Source organism: Natator depressus, chromosome 9 (assembly GCF_965152275.1).
Source record: "Natator depressus isolate rNatDep1 chromosome 9, rNatDep2.hap1, whole genome shotgun sequence".
Lineage (NCBI taxonomy): Eukaryota > Metazoa > Chordata > Testudines > Cheloniidae > Natator > Natator depressus.
The window spans coordinates 90,076,416-90,095,674 of record NC_134242.1 but is presented as its reverse complement, the minus strand read 5'-3'; the positions used below and the strand labels follow the sequence as shown (position 1 = coordinate 90,095,674).

The window sequence follows — 19,259 nt, the reverse complement described above, 5'->3', positions numbered from 1 at the left end:
GCCTTGTTGGGGTTAGGAGGACTCTGCCAGACAGGAGAGTGGAAGGGGAGTCCTCAAGGGCAGGGAGGCCTCTGGGTAAAGGAAGTGGGAGCGAGGACTCAGATCCTTTCGCTGGCCCACTTCACCGGGTAGTGCAAAAGCCAGGAAAGTTCCCCACGCTAGCGGGACGATTCCCCCGTTTACGGAGGGCTCGATCACAGGATGCGTACAGCTTGACAGAGGCTGTCACGTTGCTCTTGGGGCTAAGGCACAGGACCTAGCCGGCCTCACGCCCTCTTGCCTCAGTCGGGCCCCAGCAGCGCCACTGACCTCCCCGAGCCTCAGTTTCCCTATTGGTAAAATGGGGGACAGGGAGGTGTCCAGGTGATGTATTAGGCGGGTGCTGTGCAGCGCTCGGGGGGAGCTACGCACCCCGCTGGGGGGGCTGCAGCCACGGCCCGGGCTGGGGAGCGCAGACCGCCCAGCACGGCCCCGCCCGCAGCCGCTCCCCTGTGGGGGGGCGTGGCCTGAGCAGCCCTTGAAACATCCCCTCCCCAAGTGGGCGGTGCGAGCCTGAGAACCAGCCCCCGGCGGGTCACATGATACGCGCGAGGGGGTCAGCTGACCGGAAGTAGAGCGAGCGGAGGAAGGCGGCGGGTCGCTGCGATGGAGCGCTACGATAAAGCGGCGCCCCCGGAGCTCGGGCAGTGAGTACGGAGCGGGGGGAGGGGAAGCCCCCGGTCCGGGCGAGTCTCGGGCCGGGGAGCTGCAGGCCCGAGCCGGGCTCGCCTCTGGCCCAGCGGCTGCCGGCGGCGTTGGAGCCCCCTGCCCTGGGTCCCGGGGTGTCACCGGGCCTCGCTGTCGGGCCTGCCCGGCCCCGCTGGGGTCGCCTGACCGCGCCCGGCCCTGCCATGGCTGGTGGCTCCCGGGTCCATGCCCAGGCTGGGGCGCTGGAAGGGAGGGAAGAGAAACCTGGAGCTCCGAGTTGCTGCGTGACCCGCGGCAGGGGCAGGAGTTGAGTAAGAGGCACCAGGTGCTTCCCTTGGGGCAGAGGTCGCAGCGTTGCGCGGAAAGCTGGGGCGTCTGAAGGGTGAGTGCTGGGAAGGCCCGACTTTCCCGCCCCTTCCACGGGACGCGCAGCGAGGGTCCTGACCGCGTTCCAGCGCAGAGAGCCCGGCTGTAACCCACTGCACGCAGGTGGGCTTGGGGCCTGCTGTCTGACCTCGGGCAGGCTACTTGAGCTCCGTCTTGAGGCTTCTCTACACTACAATATGTGGCTACTTTCAATGTACTGGGGTAGTTAAAGCAGGGAGAATCCCCCTTGTTTGGATGCATTTATACTAATTTAGCTTATTTTGGTTCCCAAATCAGAATAAGCTCTACTAGTGTAAGGCACCTTTATAACCAGTATAATTGCATGTACACTATGGCTTTTACTGGTATAATTATGTTGGCAAAACAAAAAAACAACCCATCCTAACCCGTGTATTTATACTGGTACAGCTTTTAAATGTAGACTAGCCATTAATGTCTCCATATGGAAAGAGATCTTTTGATAGATCTATGGAAGTTTACATGTGAAAAGTTCTGGGCAGGTGCTAAGTAGTAGTAGTAAGAATCCCTGGCTTAACTTGCTTTTGATGGACCTTCATGTTTCAAAATGAAGGGCTCCCCTGTGAGGACACACTGACATTGACTCTTGTAGGTTTTGGAAGTAGGCCACAGATTGCTTGGCTGGTTAGATCGTTTTATTTTGGAGTAAATACTTACTTAGTTTGGTGTAAGAGCTAGCAAAAGCAAATGCAAAAACAAGTTGTAGCTGGTGTATATAGCGATACACACCTTGTCCTGACACACCAAATGCAGTTGATTAAGGGCATTCTTTTCCTTGTTTTTACTGACCAAATTGTACTTAACGCTGCTACTGTTGTTTTTTGCAAGCTCTGTTAACTTTGTAGTAGCAACCAAACTTTTTGTTCCTAGAGATGTTCTGATATTGGTCTATAATTCAGGTGCCCAGTCAAAGAGGTTTAGCTATAATATTAGCTTTATATTTTAACTTTAATTTGTTGCAGCTAAAATAAACTGATGGAGCAAAAAAGTATCCTGTTTTCTGAATGGAATTTAAATTAATGGAAACTTAAAAAAAAGTGTTGAATGGCAGTGATATTGGGATAATAAAAGAGAACCTGAGTTCTAGACAATTAAGTGTTGAAAGTTGTTCTTAGGTACTACACCTGCCTCTAAATCTCCTTGTCAATTTTATGGTCCTAATCATATTTTGCAGTCTTACAAACTTTTTTCCTCATCTCTGCTTGTGGGAGAGATCCCCCTACTATAAAAGGGGGGAATGATACATAGTCAGCAAATGAACTGATTTGTCTAATGCTTCAAGTAAAAAAGCATTGATAAGAATGATTTTTTTTTTTAAGTCGACGAAGGTCCCTTTGATGCTTTGGCAGGCATTATTTTTTTTAAATATACTAAAATAACTTTATTTCTTGTTATAACTGTTTAATGGCAGAATTTGACCCTGAAATAATTCTGAACAAAAAGATGTTCAAATACCAGCTTTGAGTACAAAGCTTAATTTCTGGTATATTCCAAACAGCAAATGCAAAGAAAGTTCTTTAAAACCAACAGTTTGTATTTCTCCCCTTGAAGGAAATCTGATGCACTATGTTAGATGTGTTATGTGACTTTCTGTATTGTTACAGCTGTTCTTGTTCATTTCAGAAATGAGGGCTCCTTAACATCAACTCTAAGAACGCTTCTGTTCTTCACAGCTCTGATGATCTTATTACCTATTGGGCTGTACTTCTCTTCAAAGGCTTATGTATTTGAAGGTAATTCTGTTCCTGCTAAACAGAACATTTTTAAGAGACAAAGCCTCAGACCTAAAATCCTAGTTTTTTGTCCTTTCTTTCTCTAGTACCATTTCTTTTCACAAACTGAATGCATTCGATTAGACAGAGAACCCTCTTGGAATATGGGGCTGGAAACATTAAAGGTTGTGATATTCAAGGTTTTGGGTGCAAACGAGAACAAATTTATTTCAGTGGCTTATGCAGAGTGTAAAATCTGAGTTTCAGCTGTGTAGAGAATACTTGAAAGGCTGCAGTGGTGATGCGCGTGGAAATTGTTCTGTGAAGCTTTTCTTGTAACAGCATAAGCCATCAAGTGACATTCAGAATGGTATAATTCTGTCCTTCTCTAGCCCCATGTCTTTGATTTTTTTTAAAAAAAAAATCGCTGAGATGTTTATAAATATAAACATTTCATTCAAACCCTAAGAGCTTCAGATCTTGAATTCTGTTGCTTGAAGAATTTCATTCTCTCCACCTTCCTGAAGGTTGAGGATGAAACTTGTGCTGTGGAGCCAGGGCTCTGTTAAATTGCTGACAACCAACCAAAGCCTGTCTCTGAGGGTATGTCTACACTACGGAATAAGGTCGAATTTATAGAAGTCGTTTTTTTAGAAATCGGCTTTATATATTCGAGTGTGTGTGTCCCCACAGAAAATGCTCTAAGTGCATTAACTCAGCGGAGTGCTTCCACAGTACCGAGGCTAGAGTCGACTTCCGGAGCGTTGCATGTGGGTAGCTATCCCACAGTTCCCGCAGTCTCCGCTGCCCATTGGAATTCTGGGTTGAGATCCCAATGCCTGATGGGGCTAAAACATGGTTCTGGGTACATATCGTCAGTCCCCCCTTCCCTCCCTCCGTCCGTGAAAGCAAGGGCAGACAATCGTTTCGCGCCTTTTTTCCTGAGTTACCTGTGCGGACGCCATACCACCGCAAGCATGGAGCCCGCTCAGGTAACCGTCACCGTATGTCTCCTGGGTGCTGGCAGACGGGATACTGCATTGCTACACAGTAGCAGCAACCCATTGCCTTGTGGCAGCAGACGGTACAATACAACTGGTAGCCGTCATCGTCATGTCCGAGGTGCTCCTGGTCGCGTCGGCCGGGAGCACCTGGGCAGACATGGGCGCAGGGACTAAATTTGGAGTGACTTGACCAGGTCATTCTCTTTAGTCCTGCAGTCAGTCCTATTGAACCGTCTTATGGTGAGCAGGCAGGCAATACGGATTGCTAGCAGTCGTATTGTCCCATCTTCTGCCGGGCAGGCAAGAGATGAGGATGGCTAGCAGTCGTACTGTACCATCTTCTGCCAAGCAGCCATGAGATGTGGATGGCATGCAGTCCTTCTGCACCGTCTACTGCCAGCCAAAGATGTAAAAGATAGATGGAGTGGATCAAAACAAGAAATAGACCAGATTTGTTTTGTACTCATTTGCCTCCTCCCCCATCTAGGGGACTCATTCCTCTAGGTCACACTGCAGTCACTCACAGAGAAGGTGCAGCGAGGTAAATCTAGCCATGTATCAATCAGAGGCCAGGCTAACCTCCTTGTTCCAATAAGAACAATAATGTAGGTGCACCATTTCTTATTGGAACCCTCCGTGAAGTCCTGCCTGAAATACTCCTTGATGTAAAGCCACCCCCTTTGTTGATTTTAGCTCCCTGAAGCCAACCCTGTAAGCCGTGTCGTCAGTCGCCCCTCCCTCTGTCAGAGCAACGGCAGACAATCGTTCCGCGCCTTTTTTCTGTGCGGACGCCATACCAAGGCAAGCATGGAGGCCGCTCAGCTCACTTTGGCAATTAGGAGCACATTAAACACCACATGCATTATCCAGCAGTATATGCAGCACCAGAACCTGGCAAAGCGATACTGGGCGAGGAGGCGACGTCAGCGCGGTCAAGTGAGTGATCAGGACATGGACACAGATTTCTCTGAAAGCATGGGCCTGCCAATGCATGCATCATGGTGCTAATGGAGCAGGTTCATGCTGTGGAACGCCGATTCTGGGCTCGGGAAACAAGCACAGACTGGTGGGACCGCATAGTGTTGCAGGTCTGGGACGATTCCCAGTGGCTGCGACACTTTCGCATGCGTAAGGGCACTTTCATGGAACTTTGTGACTTGCTTTCCCCTGCCCTGAAGTGCATGAATACCAAGATGAGAGCAGCCCTCACAGTTGAGAAGCGAGTGGCGATAGCCCTGTGGAAGCTTGCAACGCCAGACAGCTACCGGTCAGTTGGGAATCAATTTGGAGTGGGCAAATCTTCTGTTGGGGCTGCTGTGATGCAAGTAGCCCACGCAATCAAAGATCTGCTGATATCAAGGGTCGTGACCCTGGGAAATGTGCAGGTCATAGTGGATGGCTTTGCTGCAATGGGATTCCCTAACTGTGGTGGGGCCATAGACGGAACCCATATCCCTATCTTGGCACCAGAGCACCAAGCCGCCGAGTACATAAACCGCAAGGGGTACTTTTCAATAGTGCTGCAAGCTCTGGTGGATCACAAGGGACGTTTCACCAACATCAACGTGGGATGGCCAGGAAAGGTACATGACGCTCGCATCTTCAGGAACTCTGGTCTGTTTCAAAAGCTGCAAGAAGGGACTTTATTCTCCGACCAGAAAATAACTGTTGGGGATGTTGAAATGCCTATAGTTATCCTTGGGGACCCAGCCTACCCCTTAATGCCATGGCTCATGAAGCCGTACACAGGCAGCCTGGACAGTAGTCAGGAGCTGTTCAACTACAGGCTGAGCAAGTGCAGAATGGTGGTAGAATGTGCATTTGGACGTTTAAAGGCGCGCTGGCGCAGTTTACTGACTCGCTTAGACCTCAGCAAAACCAGTATTCCCACTGTTATTACTGCTTGCTGTGTGCTCCACAATATCTGTGAGAGTAAGGGGGAGACGTTTATGGCGGGGTGGGAGGTTGAGGCAAATCGCCTGGCTGCTGGTTACGCGCAGCCAGACACCAGGGCGGTTAGAAGAGCACAGGAGGGCACGGTACGCATCAGAGAAGCTTTGAAAACCAGTTTCATGACTGGCCAGGCTATGGTGTGAAAGTTCTGTTTGTTTCTCCTTGATGAAACCCCCCGCCCCTTGGTTCACTCTACTTCCCTGTAAGCTAACCACCCTCCCCTCCTCCCTTTGATCACCGCTTGCAGAGGCAATAAAGTCATTGTTGCTTCACATTTATGCATTCTTTATTCATTCATCACACAAATAGGGGGAAGACTACCAAGGTAGCCCAGGAGGGAAGGAAAATGCCACACAGCACTTTAAAAGTTTACAACTTTAAAATTTATTGAATGACAGCCTTCTTTTTTTTTGGGCAATCCTCTGTGGCGGAGTGGCTGGTTGGCCGGTGGCCCCCCCCACCACATTCTTGGGTGTCTGCGTGAGGTGGCTGTGGAACTTGGGGAGGAGGGCGGTTGGTTACACAGGGGCTGTAGTGGCAGTCTGTGCTCCAGCTGCCTTTGCTGCAGCTCAACCATACACTGGAGCATACTGGTTTGATCCTCCAGCAGCCTCAGCATTGAATCCTGCCTCCTCTCATCACGCTGCTGCCACCTTTCAGCTTCAGCCCTCTCTTCAGCCCGCCACCTCTCCTCCCGGTCATTTTGTGCTTTCCTGCACTCTGACATTATTTGCCTCCACGCATTCGTTTGTGCTCTGTCACTGTGGGAGGACAGCATGAGCTCAGAGAACATTTCATTACGAGTGCGGTTTTTTTTCTTTCTAATCTTCACTAGCCTCTGGGAAGGAGAAGATCCTGTGATCATTGAAACAGCTGGTGGAGGAAAAAAAAAGGGACAGCGGTATTTAAAAAGACACATTTTATAAAACACTGGCTACACTCTTTCAGGGTAAACCTTGCTGTTAACATTACATACATAGCACATTGCTTTTGTTACAAGGTCGCATTTTGCCTCCCCCCACCGCGTGGCTACCCTCTTAACCCTCCCCCCTCCCTGTGGCTAACAGCGGGGAACACTTCTGTTCAGCCGCAGGCAAACAGCCCAGCAGGAGTGGGCTCCTCTGAGTGTCCCCTGAAGAAAAGCACCCTATTTCAACCAGGTGACCATGGATTATATCTCACTCTCCTGAGGATAACACAGAGAGATAAAGAACGGATGTTGTTTGAACGCCAGCAAACATACACTGCAATGCTTTGTTGTACAATGATTCCCGAGTACGTGTTACTGGCCTGGAGTGGTAAAGTGTCCTACCATGAAGGACGCAATAAGTCTGCCCTCCCCAGAAACCTTTTGCAAAGGCTTTGGGAGTATATCCAGGAGAGCCGCGAATGCCAGGGCAAAGTAATCTTGTCACATGCTTGCTTTTAAACCATGTATAGTATTTTAAAAGGTACACTCACCGGAGGTCCCTTCTCCGCCTGCTGGGTCCAGGAGGCAGCCTTGAGTGGGCTCGGGGGGTACTGGCTCCAGGTCCAGGGTGAGAAACAGTTCCTGGCTGTCGGGAAAACCGGTTTCTCCGCTTGCTTGCTGTGAGCTATCTACAACCTCATTATCATCTTCATCTTCTTCTTTGTCCCCAAAACCTGCTTCCATATTGCCTCCATCTCCATTGAAGGAGTCAAACAACACGGCTGGGGTAGTGGTGGCTGAACCCCCTAAAATGGCATGCAGCTCATCATAGAAGCGGCATGTTTGGGGCTCTGACCTGGAGCGGCCGTTCACCTCTCTGGTTTTCTGGTAGGCTTGCCTCAGCTCCTTCAGTTTCACGCGGCACTGCTTCGGGTCCCTGTTATGGCCTCTGTCCTTCATGCCCTGGGAGATTTTGACAAAGGTTTTGGCATTTCGAAAACTGGAACGGAGTTCTGATAGCACGGATTCCTCTCCCCATACAGCGATCAGATCCCGTACCTCCCGTTCGGTCCATGCTGGAGCTCTTTTGCGATTCTGGGACTCCATCATGGTCATCTCTGCTGATGAGCTCTGCATGGTCACCTGCAGCTTGCCACGCTGGCCAAACAGGAAATGAGATTCAAAAGTTCGCGGTTCTTTTCCTGTCTACCTGGCCAGTGCATCTGAGTTGAGAGTGCTGTCCAGAGCGGTCAAAATGGAGCACTCTGGGATAGCTCCCGGAGGCCAATACCCTCGAATTGTGTCCACAGTACCCCAAATTCGACCCGGCAAGGCCGATTAAGCGCTAATCCACTTGTCTGGGGTGGAGTAAGGAAATCGATTTTAAGAGCCCTTTAAGTCGAAATAAAGGGCTTCATCGTGTGGAAGGGTGCAGGTTTACATCGATTTAATGCTGCTAAATTCGACCTAAAGTCCTAGTGTAGACCAGGGCTGATTCTGCAACAGGAAAAATGGACAAACCAGCAGAACTTTCCGATGCTGCATAACTGTCTTTCTGAAGACAAAAATAGAACTTCCCTCTTAAGACAAGAGCAGCTGAGGAATATGTGACTGTTTAAAGGCCTCCCAAAAAACACATTGTTTCCTTCAATCACTGTGGTTGTGAATAGAAATGGAATAAAAGATTCAGAAAAAACTGTTTAGTTTCCTATTTTCTTGATATGTTGACTTTTCTGAAGACATTCTTTTCGGTTACAACAAGCTCTACCAACAATGACACTTTGTATTAGGCTGGAAAGAATGATGTGTTGGAAATACCTCTAATACCTTTAAATCTTGTATTATATGGGAACCATTCATATAGTTTCCCACTTATCTAATACACACAGTACTTCTGATGACCTCTGATGAGGAAGCATGGTTTGTCTAATGGCCTGAGCATGGAAGTCAGGAATCCTAAGTTCTAATCATGGCTGTACCATTGACTGTCTGACCATAGGCAAATGTCTTAACCTCTGCTCCTCAGTTTTCCCCATCGATAAAAAGAAAACAATACTCAGTTGACAGGGATGTTGAGGTCTGATGTTGGAGGATGGCAGAAGAATATGTGTAGAACACTTTAAAGATCTAAAATCCTGTATTTCCAAAAGTTAACTGGTACCTCAAAGGAAACAGGTAAAAAGCAGTTTCGTTTTCTTGCATCCCAATTGTAACATACTAGCCAAGTCTCATTAATAACTGTAAATGCTGACCTATTGCTCTTTGTCTATCCTACCCTTGATATAATAAATAGGTAATAAATTGGGCCTCTTTAAACAATTGCAAGTTATTGTTCTGCCTTAATAGAAACACTCAGAATTCCTTTAAATTAGTGTGCTCTTTTTGTCTTCTCAGGTACCTTGGGAATGTCCAACAGAGACAGCTATTTTTATGCTGCCATCGTCGCTGTAGTTACTGTTCATGTGGTACTTGCTCTCTTTGTCTATGTAGCTTGGAACGAAGGGTCTCGCCAGTGGCGTGAAGGCAAGCAGGACTAAAGCAAGCATCGCCATCTGATATCCACAGACTGGAGACTGGATATTTGTGGATGGAATGGAAAAACGTTCTTGTGCAAAATAGAAGTTAATGCCTCTGGGCTCTGAATGCCTGTGTGTGAATAGTCCAAGATTTGTGCTCATCTCAGCTGAATACTAGTAATGTGTCGAAGGGTGACCATTTATAACTTAAATCAACCTCAGCTTGGCAAAGTTGGAGAAGCCTTTACCTAAAATTGGAGTGGAGTGACTAGAAGGAATGTGTATTTTGTATGTGTACGACAAGTTTGGGTTTTTTTTACAGTTCTGACCTGCTAACAAGACACAGAGAAATTGAGACACACATGGGTCAGTTATGAAGCGAAATTATGTATTGCTAATGTTAAGTTACCGGTTTAAAAGGCTGAGTAACATTCTAGTAGGACTAAAACAGAGTAGATTTGATTCCCACTTGCTCTGGGTGGATGCTCAGTTTTAGAAACATGGAATCAAATTGAGGAGCACTTTGTGCTCCTCAGCCATAGTAGCATGAGTGTACAGTTTACATTTATAGTGGAAGAATAGGAAGAGAATGTTTCTTACATAATCCTAAAAGGCAGCTCTTGAGAGCTAAAGACCTTGCATATTGGAGAGTGGCTTGTTAATGTTTTATGGGAACTGTGAGCTATCAGAACAACAGAATAGAGGATGCACTCTTGAAATTTCACTATCAGACATATTTCAAGCTCCCTGAAAATCATTAGCTTGTATCAAAACATTTTGTGACTCTTACCATTCATTTCCAGGAAAAGTTATTTCATAAACTACAAGGAACCATGTAATATGGTGTCTTACTGCTTCAATAAGCTATGGCAAATGCATTTGAGGGATTCTGCTGCAGCTGGGGTGGTGTACTTAAGGCTTAAGACCAAATAGATGAAAGTAACCTCCCAAGAAATGCAATAAATCTCCTACAAAGGCATGTTTGGGAGTAATGTCATAGCAGCTTAGCAAGGTGGTCAGAAAATTCAGTTGGTGTCTTCTGTTTCATAGTGAACAGCTTTTAGTTTTGTCATTTTTAAATTTTGGCTTGTTGCATTTTTTTTTTTTTTTTTACTGACTTTTCTCTCAACTGACATTTTCAATATCTCTAGAAGATTTCAGTAATCCTGACCTCATCCTTTCACTCTTACCACCTTGAAGCTTTGATGCAAAGGAGACCTGCCTATTGTTTTCTTTCCAATGACCATACTAAGTTGCACTTGCTCCTAAACAAGTCTCGCTTTCAGCCACCTCCCACTGCTAATTGAATGTGTTGGATATTTCTTATGGTGCAATCATGGACAAAATACGTTGAAGAGTGTGTTTGGGAGATGTGCTGGAGGAACAAGTGAGATTTAAGGGGAGAAAGCCAGCTAAAGCAATACTCTTAAAACTTTTGTCCACTATTAAATAAAACATAATGGTGACCATGTTTTATCATCACTACCTCTTCCATGACAGATATCCACTTTGCTTATTTTGTTGAATCATGAAAGAAATGAACTTGTTCTAATTTTCTATCCTCTTGGAAGGAAAGGGGCTTTACCTAAAGTCACATCAGGATGAAATATGTCTAACAGATCATTATCCTGAGTTTCATTCTGCTTTTGTATTAACTATATTTTGTGTGGAGCAGCATTTTTCCTAAGATTACAGTAATGCGTAGCCTTTCCTATACATTTTTTTTAAAGGCGCTTTGTGACTTTGCTTTTCCTGTTTCACTTGTATCATGTTCCTACAGTTTCAAAGGGATTGTGGGTTGATGTGGGAATTGGATTGTTTGTACCCACACTTGTGGTCTGCAGACCACGAATATGGTAGATCAATTATTTGGGCTTATGTGCACAATAGACTGTGACCCACCCACCCACCCCTATGTACTAATGTTCAGGAGCAAGCCCTAAAAGTGAAGCATACTGCATGTTAGCTTCAGATTAGCCACAAATCAGTTTTTAAATCTCATGTCTGAAACATTAACTTTTCCAGTCTGAAAGTCCAGTGTTGCTGGCACACTAGAGAAGGATACTGTAGTTATTTGAAATGCAGATTTATTTTGTAAGATGCCATTCTGAGAGATCCCCATTCCCCACTATATGTACCCCCATGTTATATAAGAGTCCTTTAATAAAGAATTATCATTCACTAAGTTCCAGTACCGAGGCTTAGTAAACGTAAATACTCTAGCTGAATTATTTCTCAATCATCGTCCTGCTAATGCTGCTCATGTAATAACATGATTTATAATGAACAGATTAGCTACAGCAACATACAGAATTAACTTTACTCCATTTATAATAGTCTGAAAATGAGGGCTCTGCTGTGCTTCATTGATTCTGTGTACAATGTTGTATCCAGGTGTTTGTACTGTCAGGGGTCACTAGACCCTAAAATTACATTTCCGTGGAATTAGAATTGCTTACCATACTTGGCTAGTCACAAAAAAGTAGAGGTACTGAAAAGTTCCAGAGCACCGTAGCTTAAATATGTTTCAGCTATTCATAGTGAAAATGTGAGTAGTCCGTTGATAAGATTTTTATTTCCTCATAAGCAGAACATCTTGGTTTTTAAAAGGCCTCCTTAAGGAAAGTAAGACCAGAGTTTTGAGTATGGGGACAGTGGAAACAACAACTGAGCAGAGCAAAGCAAAGAAGCTGAACACCCCATCTAGGCATGTGACACTGAAAAGAGCAATATTGAAAGAAGAAAAATAAGAGGTGTAGAACCTGAGAAGTTACAAAAGAGCTTAAAGAATATAGCCCACATCCATAGTGGGGCTCAAACAGACTTAATGAGCTCTGTGTTAAACTCACTGTAAGAATTGGTCTGTTTAAACTGATTTCATGGCCTACTTTGGCTAATGTGTACAAGGCCAAAAGCATGTTAAAAATGTATAGGCTGCTGCTTTCAAATAGGATCCTCACCCAACTTGCCCCATTCTGCTCTGCATGGCCAGACTTTTAGAAATCCTATTAGCTGTTTATATTTCATTGGTGGCTAGGAACCTGGGATCACACTCCGCTAGGCATTGTACAAATGCAGAACAAAACGATGGTCTGTGTCCCAAACAGCTTACAGTCTTAGGACTCTATGCCTTGATTTGGTTTTAAAGATCAGTGCACTCGGAACAAACGGAGACGCAGCAATACACCAATAAGAGCTTATTCTGTGGATGGATACTAGTTAGTGCATTGTGTATACAAGAATTATGCTAACCAGCCAGGTACCTGGACCTGTTTTGGCTACAACAGGGTTCAAAAAAGAACTAGCTAAGTTCATTGCAGATAGGTCTGTCAATGACTATTAGTCAGGATGGACAGGGATGGTGTCCCTCACCTCTGTTTGCTAGAAGCTGGGAATTGGCGACGGGATGGATCACTTGATGATTACCTGTTCTGTTCATTCCCTCTGAAGCAACTGGTATTGGCCACTGTTGGAAGACCAAATACCAGGCTAGATGGACCTTTGGTCTGACCCAGTAAGGCCATTCTTATGTTCTTAGAAAATATATACTGCACTATATACCCTACTGGGAGCCTTCTTGTGCTTCAGCGACATGAAGTTATATTTTAAATCGTGGTAGGCTGAGTTTGTATTATAGAGTCCAATGTTCATGTCAGAGTAACATCCAAGCTAATTTATCGTGACACAATTGTCAGTGTATAATAGCCATAGACCCTTTTCTTGTTTAAATAATACTCTGTAGGCTTTGAAATTATCCTGAATTGTAAGATTAGCACTTTCCCTTTCCTTGTTTCCTGATTATCTGTGTAAAACTAAATCGTGCAACAAGGGAATATTTTTAATTGGCATTTAGAAGTTTACCTTCATTTTATTATATTAATGGTTTTCAGTACTTAAACAGGGTTTTGAACAATTGCTGGTAAACAACACAATTTACAGTTTTACACAGGACGGTCGAACTAGAGCTGATTAGATAGCATGAATAGATATTTTTTGAGACCAGTTGTATCTCTAAATTTTCAAAATATTCCCCAGGTCTCTAGCTATGTGGCCCATTGAGACAGTTGGGAATTATGGAGTCAAAAACCCAGGAACTTTCCAAAATTATTCTGTAGTATTACTTGGATAAGTCGACTTTCCTTTCTTTTGTGTGTCCTGCACAGGCTAAATTTTCATCTGATCCTTCCTTTTTAAAATGACTGCAGAGGTGTATGAGAGACACTCAGAAATTGGAATAAGCAAGCTTAATTGGGGTTCAGAACACTTCATTTAGTTTAGACCGAGAATTGCTAAAAGAGTGTCATGTGAAATCTACGCAGAAAGATGTCAATATTTGGGTTTATCAGTTGTCATTGTTCTCTTAAACTTGTTCTTTCCCTCTTGTCTGTCATCCCCTAACGCTGGCTGATGTAAATAAGCTTTTAATATGTGGGCAGCACAGTCTCCGTATGCTGAAGTCGGGGGAAAAAAAGTATAAAATGCTTGTGGGGTGGGTAACTTTCATTTTACTTGAAACTGCTAAAAACCACTTAAATGGACATAGCACAAGCTTGTATGCAGTGCTGTAGCAGTGTTTGGTCTCAGGATAGTAGAGATACAAGATGGTGAGGTAATATTTGAAGAACTCTAAGCTTGAAAGCTTGTCTCTCTCACCAATACAAGCTGGTCCAGTAAAAGATATTGCCTCATCCGCATAGTACAAGATTGTTAGTAAACAGTCTCCGGTTTGTCATACTGCACTAGCAGAGTGACTGACTGGATGGCAGGTTTTTCTGTCTGAAATTCGGTGGGGGGTGTGTGTGTGTGCGTGCGCGTGCGCTCCATTAGCTAGAAAATGGAGAGGAAAATTATATACTTCTCACTTGGTGAACTGCTGGACAGTAAGTGTTTGGGGTTATTGGCATTTTGATAGCTTTTAGCTTGACTAGCTTGGCAGCTGTTTGCAAATTAATCTTGTTATATTTGGTTTGAGGTAGAGTACTTTCAGAGCCTTCCCGAAGGGATGTAGCTGACTCCAGTATCTTTGTCCAAAGACAGGCAAGGTGTATGTCACAAAGGGTCTTTTCTGACGGCCTTCAATGTGGACACATGCAGTTTAGTTCAGGGAGGCTGCTTCCTGTATAGGGAGCCCTATGGAAGAAGGCCCAAGGGTGATTGTGGGAAAAACTGACAAGTGGGTGCATGAGTGAGAACTGGAATATGCCTCTTTTACTGCTCTGTACATGATGTCCTAAGCTCTTTCTGGACAGCATTTTATGGTATATATTCAATTAATTTTTGAGGATCAGGCAAAGTACCAATGCCATTGATCTCATATTGTGAGTTGTGCACAAAGCAGCAAACCAGCTCTGGTTTTATATTTTTAAAACTTTCAGTGTAAATCCGGAAGCAAAAAAGTTCACAGCTTTACATCTTTGTGCATGGTTTCACCAGGCATTTGTACGCTCTAGCATTGGATGCATAGGGGCACATAGAAACAAGCAGGGTAGCTTTTCCTATAAAATCGCCAGTGATGCATCTCTAAGGGGTGGGTCAAGCCTCTGAACTCTATACCTTCTTAAAATCCCACAGAGCAATTGGCACTCTGTTTAGCCCTCGTTGTCTCTGATCTAGTACTTGTTTACATACAATAAATCAGTAGTTTCAGTGTTAGGTTACTGAATGCATCTTTGCCTATATTGACACTTCAAGAGCCAGCATTAGTGAAGGCCAAATTAGGCTTGAATGGTGCATACGAAAAGGAAATATTGCCAAGTGCTGGGGTCCAAATCCAGTCCTGTGTCGGTCAGTAAAGACTTTTCTGTACTAATGCCATGAATTTCTGGTGGTGTGTTCTGCTGTTCAAGGGGAAAGCTCTGAGAGAACTGAAGCAGGATAAATGGACCATGGTGGTGCTATATGTAGCAGAACTGAGGTTGGGGACAAAGATGAACCTTTGGAGATTTGGTCCTTCCTATTCCCTTAGAATGATATCTGGTTGGGATAGAGGAGGAAGGAAGGATGTTTCCAGGAACATCAGTCGCCGCCTCCTAGTGGGGATAGAGAAATGCAATGGCCTTCCATTTCGGGAGGGCAGGGCGGTTGATTGGGATGCTTTTTGGTGGGAGGGTGTACCAGTTGGGGTCTGAGCGTGAAAGGTGGGGGAAAGAATGCTGCCTTACCTGCAAGCTAAACCCACGCCTCTCATACCTCAAAAATTGAAGTAGAGATGCACATAAGAAGAAACACCAATAACACTTTGAGACTTACTTAGAAGTGGTATGATATTTCACGTATCTTGGCAGCATTGTAAGTACACCAGATGGAACAGACGAAGACAATGAAGCCAGAATAGTGATAGCCAGATATGCCTTTGTAACTCTAAAGCCAATTGGGAGAAACAGAAATCTTGCCCTCCAGACTAAATTTAGAATATTTAGCACTATTGTAATGTTGGTCTTACTCTGTGGTGCTGAAACTCGGAGACTTATTAAAACCTTACTATCTAAACTCCAAGTTTTCATGAACAGCTGCCTTTGACAAATTCTGACTGTCAGATGTCCAAAAAAAAAAAAATCACAATTGAATTCTGGAGGAGGACAAAATAGAAACTGATAGGTCAGGAAATAATGGAATGAAAATGAAGGTGGGGTAGGACATACGTGGAGGGAGATCCTGGAGCACCTAAGACAAGTATTGGACTAAAAGCCCCTCGACAAGAGGTGATGAGGTAGACCAAGGATAACATGGAAACACACAATCGAAGCAGGACTGAAGCTAAAACTGCAGCAGGAGACCAGCAAAGATGGAAGGCAGTGGTGAAGGCCCTATATTCTGCATGGAAGAGAGAGGTACTTCAGATCAATTCCTGCTCCACTGATTCTCTTCCTGTTTGAGACTGAGGCCCTTAGCAGAAGCAATTGTCTGTTTATAAATTTTGGTGCTGGGACTGAAGCTCTCTTTCACAAGAGAACAGACACAGTGTATGTGGTGGCAAAACACACTGCCCTACCAAAGTGTGTCAACCCTGAATTGAAGGGGAGGAGAGCTGTATACCTGATCAATCAGTATGTGATCCCTGTCCCCTTTCTGCTCAGACTACCAGCAAAGATGCCAGTTGTGGAAATTCCACCATGTGGACACCTCATATTGAATTATGTGGCCACTGAACCACCATGAGGTGGTAATGACTTTTGGTCATTTTTGCTCTGAGCTAGGATCAAGGAGATGTAATGCTGTTTCCAAGCTATACTGTGATCTTCTACAGTGTAGTCAGTCTGCGACTGGTTAAGGCCAGTCTAATATAATTGATTTCTTGTCTATTTTGAGTGGGAGCCTGAAACCGAATGGAGCAACTCTTTAAAAGGTGTAACTTTACAACAATAAAAAGGTAACTGGTTAAGTGCTATTTTCATTCTGTGACTCACCTGTACTTCTGATAGAAGACAACGCATCAGAATTGTGACCTTTATCTCGATAATGTGCCCACAAAACAATAATGAAAACAATGACTAAGCAAGGGAACAAATTCTCCTTGAAAATTAACAGTGGGTTGTCTTTGTGTAACCCCCTTCAAGCTCTGTTGTACTTCTTATTCGTTGCTGGAGTAAATACTATTTTTGTCAAGTACCATTGGCCTACTGGATTACCAATGTAATAAACAGTTTTGATCTTGTTTTCTTGAGATTCAAGCTTGTGCCTGAAGTTTGTCTCCTGTAGATACTATGCGTTTATTCATTCGTTCAACTAATGCCTACCATTGTGTTACTGTAATTAACCTTGCTTTTAAAAAGTACATCTTAGCTGACTTTCCATGCAGATACTGTGACAAACTGCTGATTTGATTACTCTTTACCTGAATTATGGTAATGCTCAGAGTCCCAATTGAAATCAGTGTCTCCATTGTGCTTAGAGCTGTGCAGACATCCAAGATGACTACCCCTAAGAACTTACAATCTAAGACCCCAAAATGACAAACATGTACATCAGTGGTCCCTAAACTTTTCAGGATTGTGCTCCCCCTTCCTCACACACACACACTCACTCCTGTCCGCCCCAGGGCTGGGCGCAAGGCTGGGGCCAGGAGCGGCGCACCGCTCGGGTGCCGGGAGTGTGGGAGCAGAGCTGGGTGGTGCTGCTTTTCCCTCCTTCCCCCATTTAGGTTGGCCTGGGCCCCAGCCACGCCCCCCTGAATGGTCCTCTGTACCCCCCTAGTGGGGCAAGACCCATAGTTTGGGGACCTCTGGTGTACGTGTTTCACTGTGAACCCAGGAGTAGCCTTTAAATGTTTTCAGGGTCTAAGACATGGTGCATTAAGAAGCTCTAACAAATGCTAGGAAGGAAGGCAGAAGTAACTGATGATCACTAATCAAAGTTGATATTCTTGTCCCTTTTTAACCCATATGGCTAGTCAAAGTTCAAGGCACTGGGGATGTTCCAGCTAGGAATAGAAATTGATGGAGTCTAGTATGTTCGATGCACTCTTGTTCATTTACAAGGAATATACAAAGTCCTGTTTCCTGGAGAAACCAAAAACAAAAGAAGCAGTTTCTTAGATAATAGCCCCAAGCCTCTGTAACCAACGGGCCCAGAATCTCTCTCTTTCCAGGGTCATACTGTGCTCATCAGCTACTGCTTGGCTTTCTTGCTTTTTATCTCTGCTTCTCTGTTCTTGTCTGATCTCAGTTTCTATGTTCTTTTTCCCTCACCCCACGTTTACTTAGCAAAAGTCCTCCACACACTCAGTTCAAGCTCCTGGGCAGGTTCACAGCCCTCTTTTGTTATAGGTTGGGGGGGGGGGAGGGTTCTGATTAACTCATCCTGACAATTATGTAAATTGTCCTAGAAGTACGAATTGAATGCAAGTAGTTGATACCACAATTTTCTCCAATTTCCTCTGCCATTTTCTCTAGAAAAAGGTTAAAATGAGAACTAGTGGTTGGCATAATGTTCCAAATGTTGGCCATGTAACCAGTCTTTTTTAAATTTAGGTTAAATCTCTAAATTTGGATTCCCATGAGGAGTTTTACTCTGTGGATTTCATACTTCTAAGAATGCTTAATAGGATATTTCCATGACGGTGTTTAATACATATTGGTATAAAGAAGAACATGGAAATGAATCCAGTATCTGGGAAAACTTTTAAAGTGATATATTTATTACTTCATAGCTTATGCCTTTGCAAAATTAATCAAGACGGGGGCCTTACTTGTTTTCAGCTTAAAATGAAACAGTAAGAGCATATGTTTTTCACTGGTAGCTTCCATGTTAACTTCTATAATTGCTAACAGTTAAACCATTCCTTTATAATTAACAACTATATGTATGCTGTTCAAAATTTAATTTAAAAAATCAGTCACTGTTTACATAAATTCACCGAGTGCATATGTGGCTTCGATGGAAAGCAGTGTTATATTTCTGTTAGCAATGTGTCTGTTTTATCCTGTTGCTATATTAGATTTATGCTTCTGTCATCAGTGAAGTACAATGGGTATGCTTGAAAATCTGCTTCTGTGCAGTTGAATATATCAAATCCTACAATGGCAGTTAGAAGGTTGCATTTTCCAGAGCATAATAATGAAGCACACATGTCTCAGTCATGACATTAAAGCAAGCAACAGAAAGTTGCCCATTTGCATTTTTAACATTTCCCCCTCCCCTCTTCCTCCCCCAGCTCCACCTTCAAAAGTGATTGTCAAGTACTTTACAAAAAGAAAAGGAGTACGTGTGGCACCTTAGAGACTAACCAATTTATTTGAGCATAAGCTTTCGTGAGCTACAGCTCACTTCATCGGATGCATAAACGTGGAAAATGCAGTGAGGATGTTTTTATACACACAGACCATGGAAAAAATGGGTATTTATCACTTCGAAAGGTTTTCTCCCCTCCCCATCCCCCACACCACTCTCCTGCTGGTAATAGCTTATCTAAAGTGATCACTCTTCTTACAATGTGTATGATAATCAAGGTGGGCCATTTCCAGCACAAATCCAGGGTTTAACAAGAATGTCTGAGGAACCGGGGGAAGGGGGTAGGAAAAAACAAGGGGAAATAGGTTACCTTGCATAATGACTTAGCCACTCCCAGTCTCTA

The 19,259-nt window shown here is 44.3% G+C and overlaps 1 protein-coding gene across 1 annotated transcript; it reads left to right on the top strand.

The window, feature by feature from the left end:
- The first annotated feature begins 599 nt into the window (after positions 1-599).
- Positions 600-15,963, top strand: VMA21 (vacuolar ATPase assembly factor VMA21). The gene is made up of 3 exons (XM_074962602.1): positions 600-686; positions 2,716-2,825; positions 9,066-15,963. The coding sequence occupies exons 1-3, from the start codon at positions 646-648 to the stop codon at positions 9,206-9,208; spliced, it is 294 nt and encodes a 97-aa protein (XP_074818703.1). The 5' UTR covers positions 600-645; the 3' UTR covers positions 9,209-15,963.
- The last annotated feature ends 3,296 nt before the right edge of the window (positions 15,964-19,259 follow it).

Excerpts from the sequence above, each read along its gene's own strand:
- VMA21 (XM_074962602.1), top strand. The coding sequence starts at position 646 with ATGGAGCGCTACGATAAAGCGGCGCCCCCGGAGCTCGGGCA. Across the intron at positions 687-2,715 it reads GCGCCCCCGGAGCTCGGGCA|AAATGAGGGCTCCTTAACAT; the intron begins GTGAGTACGGAG and ends TGTTCATTTCAG. Across the intron at positions 2,826-9,065 it reads AAAGGCTTATGTATTTGAAG|GTACCTTGGGAATGTCCAAC; the intron begins GTAATTCTGTTC and ends TTGTCTTCTCAG.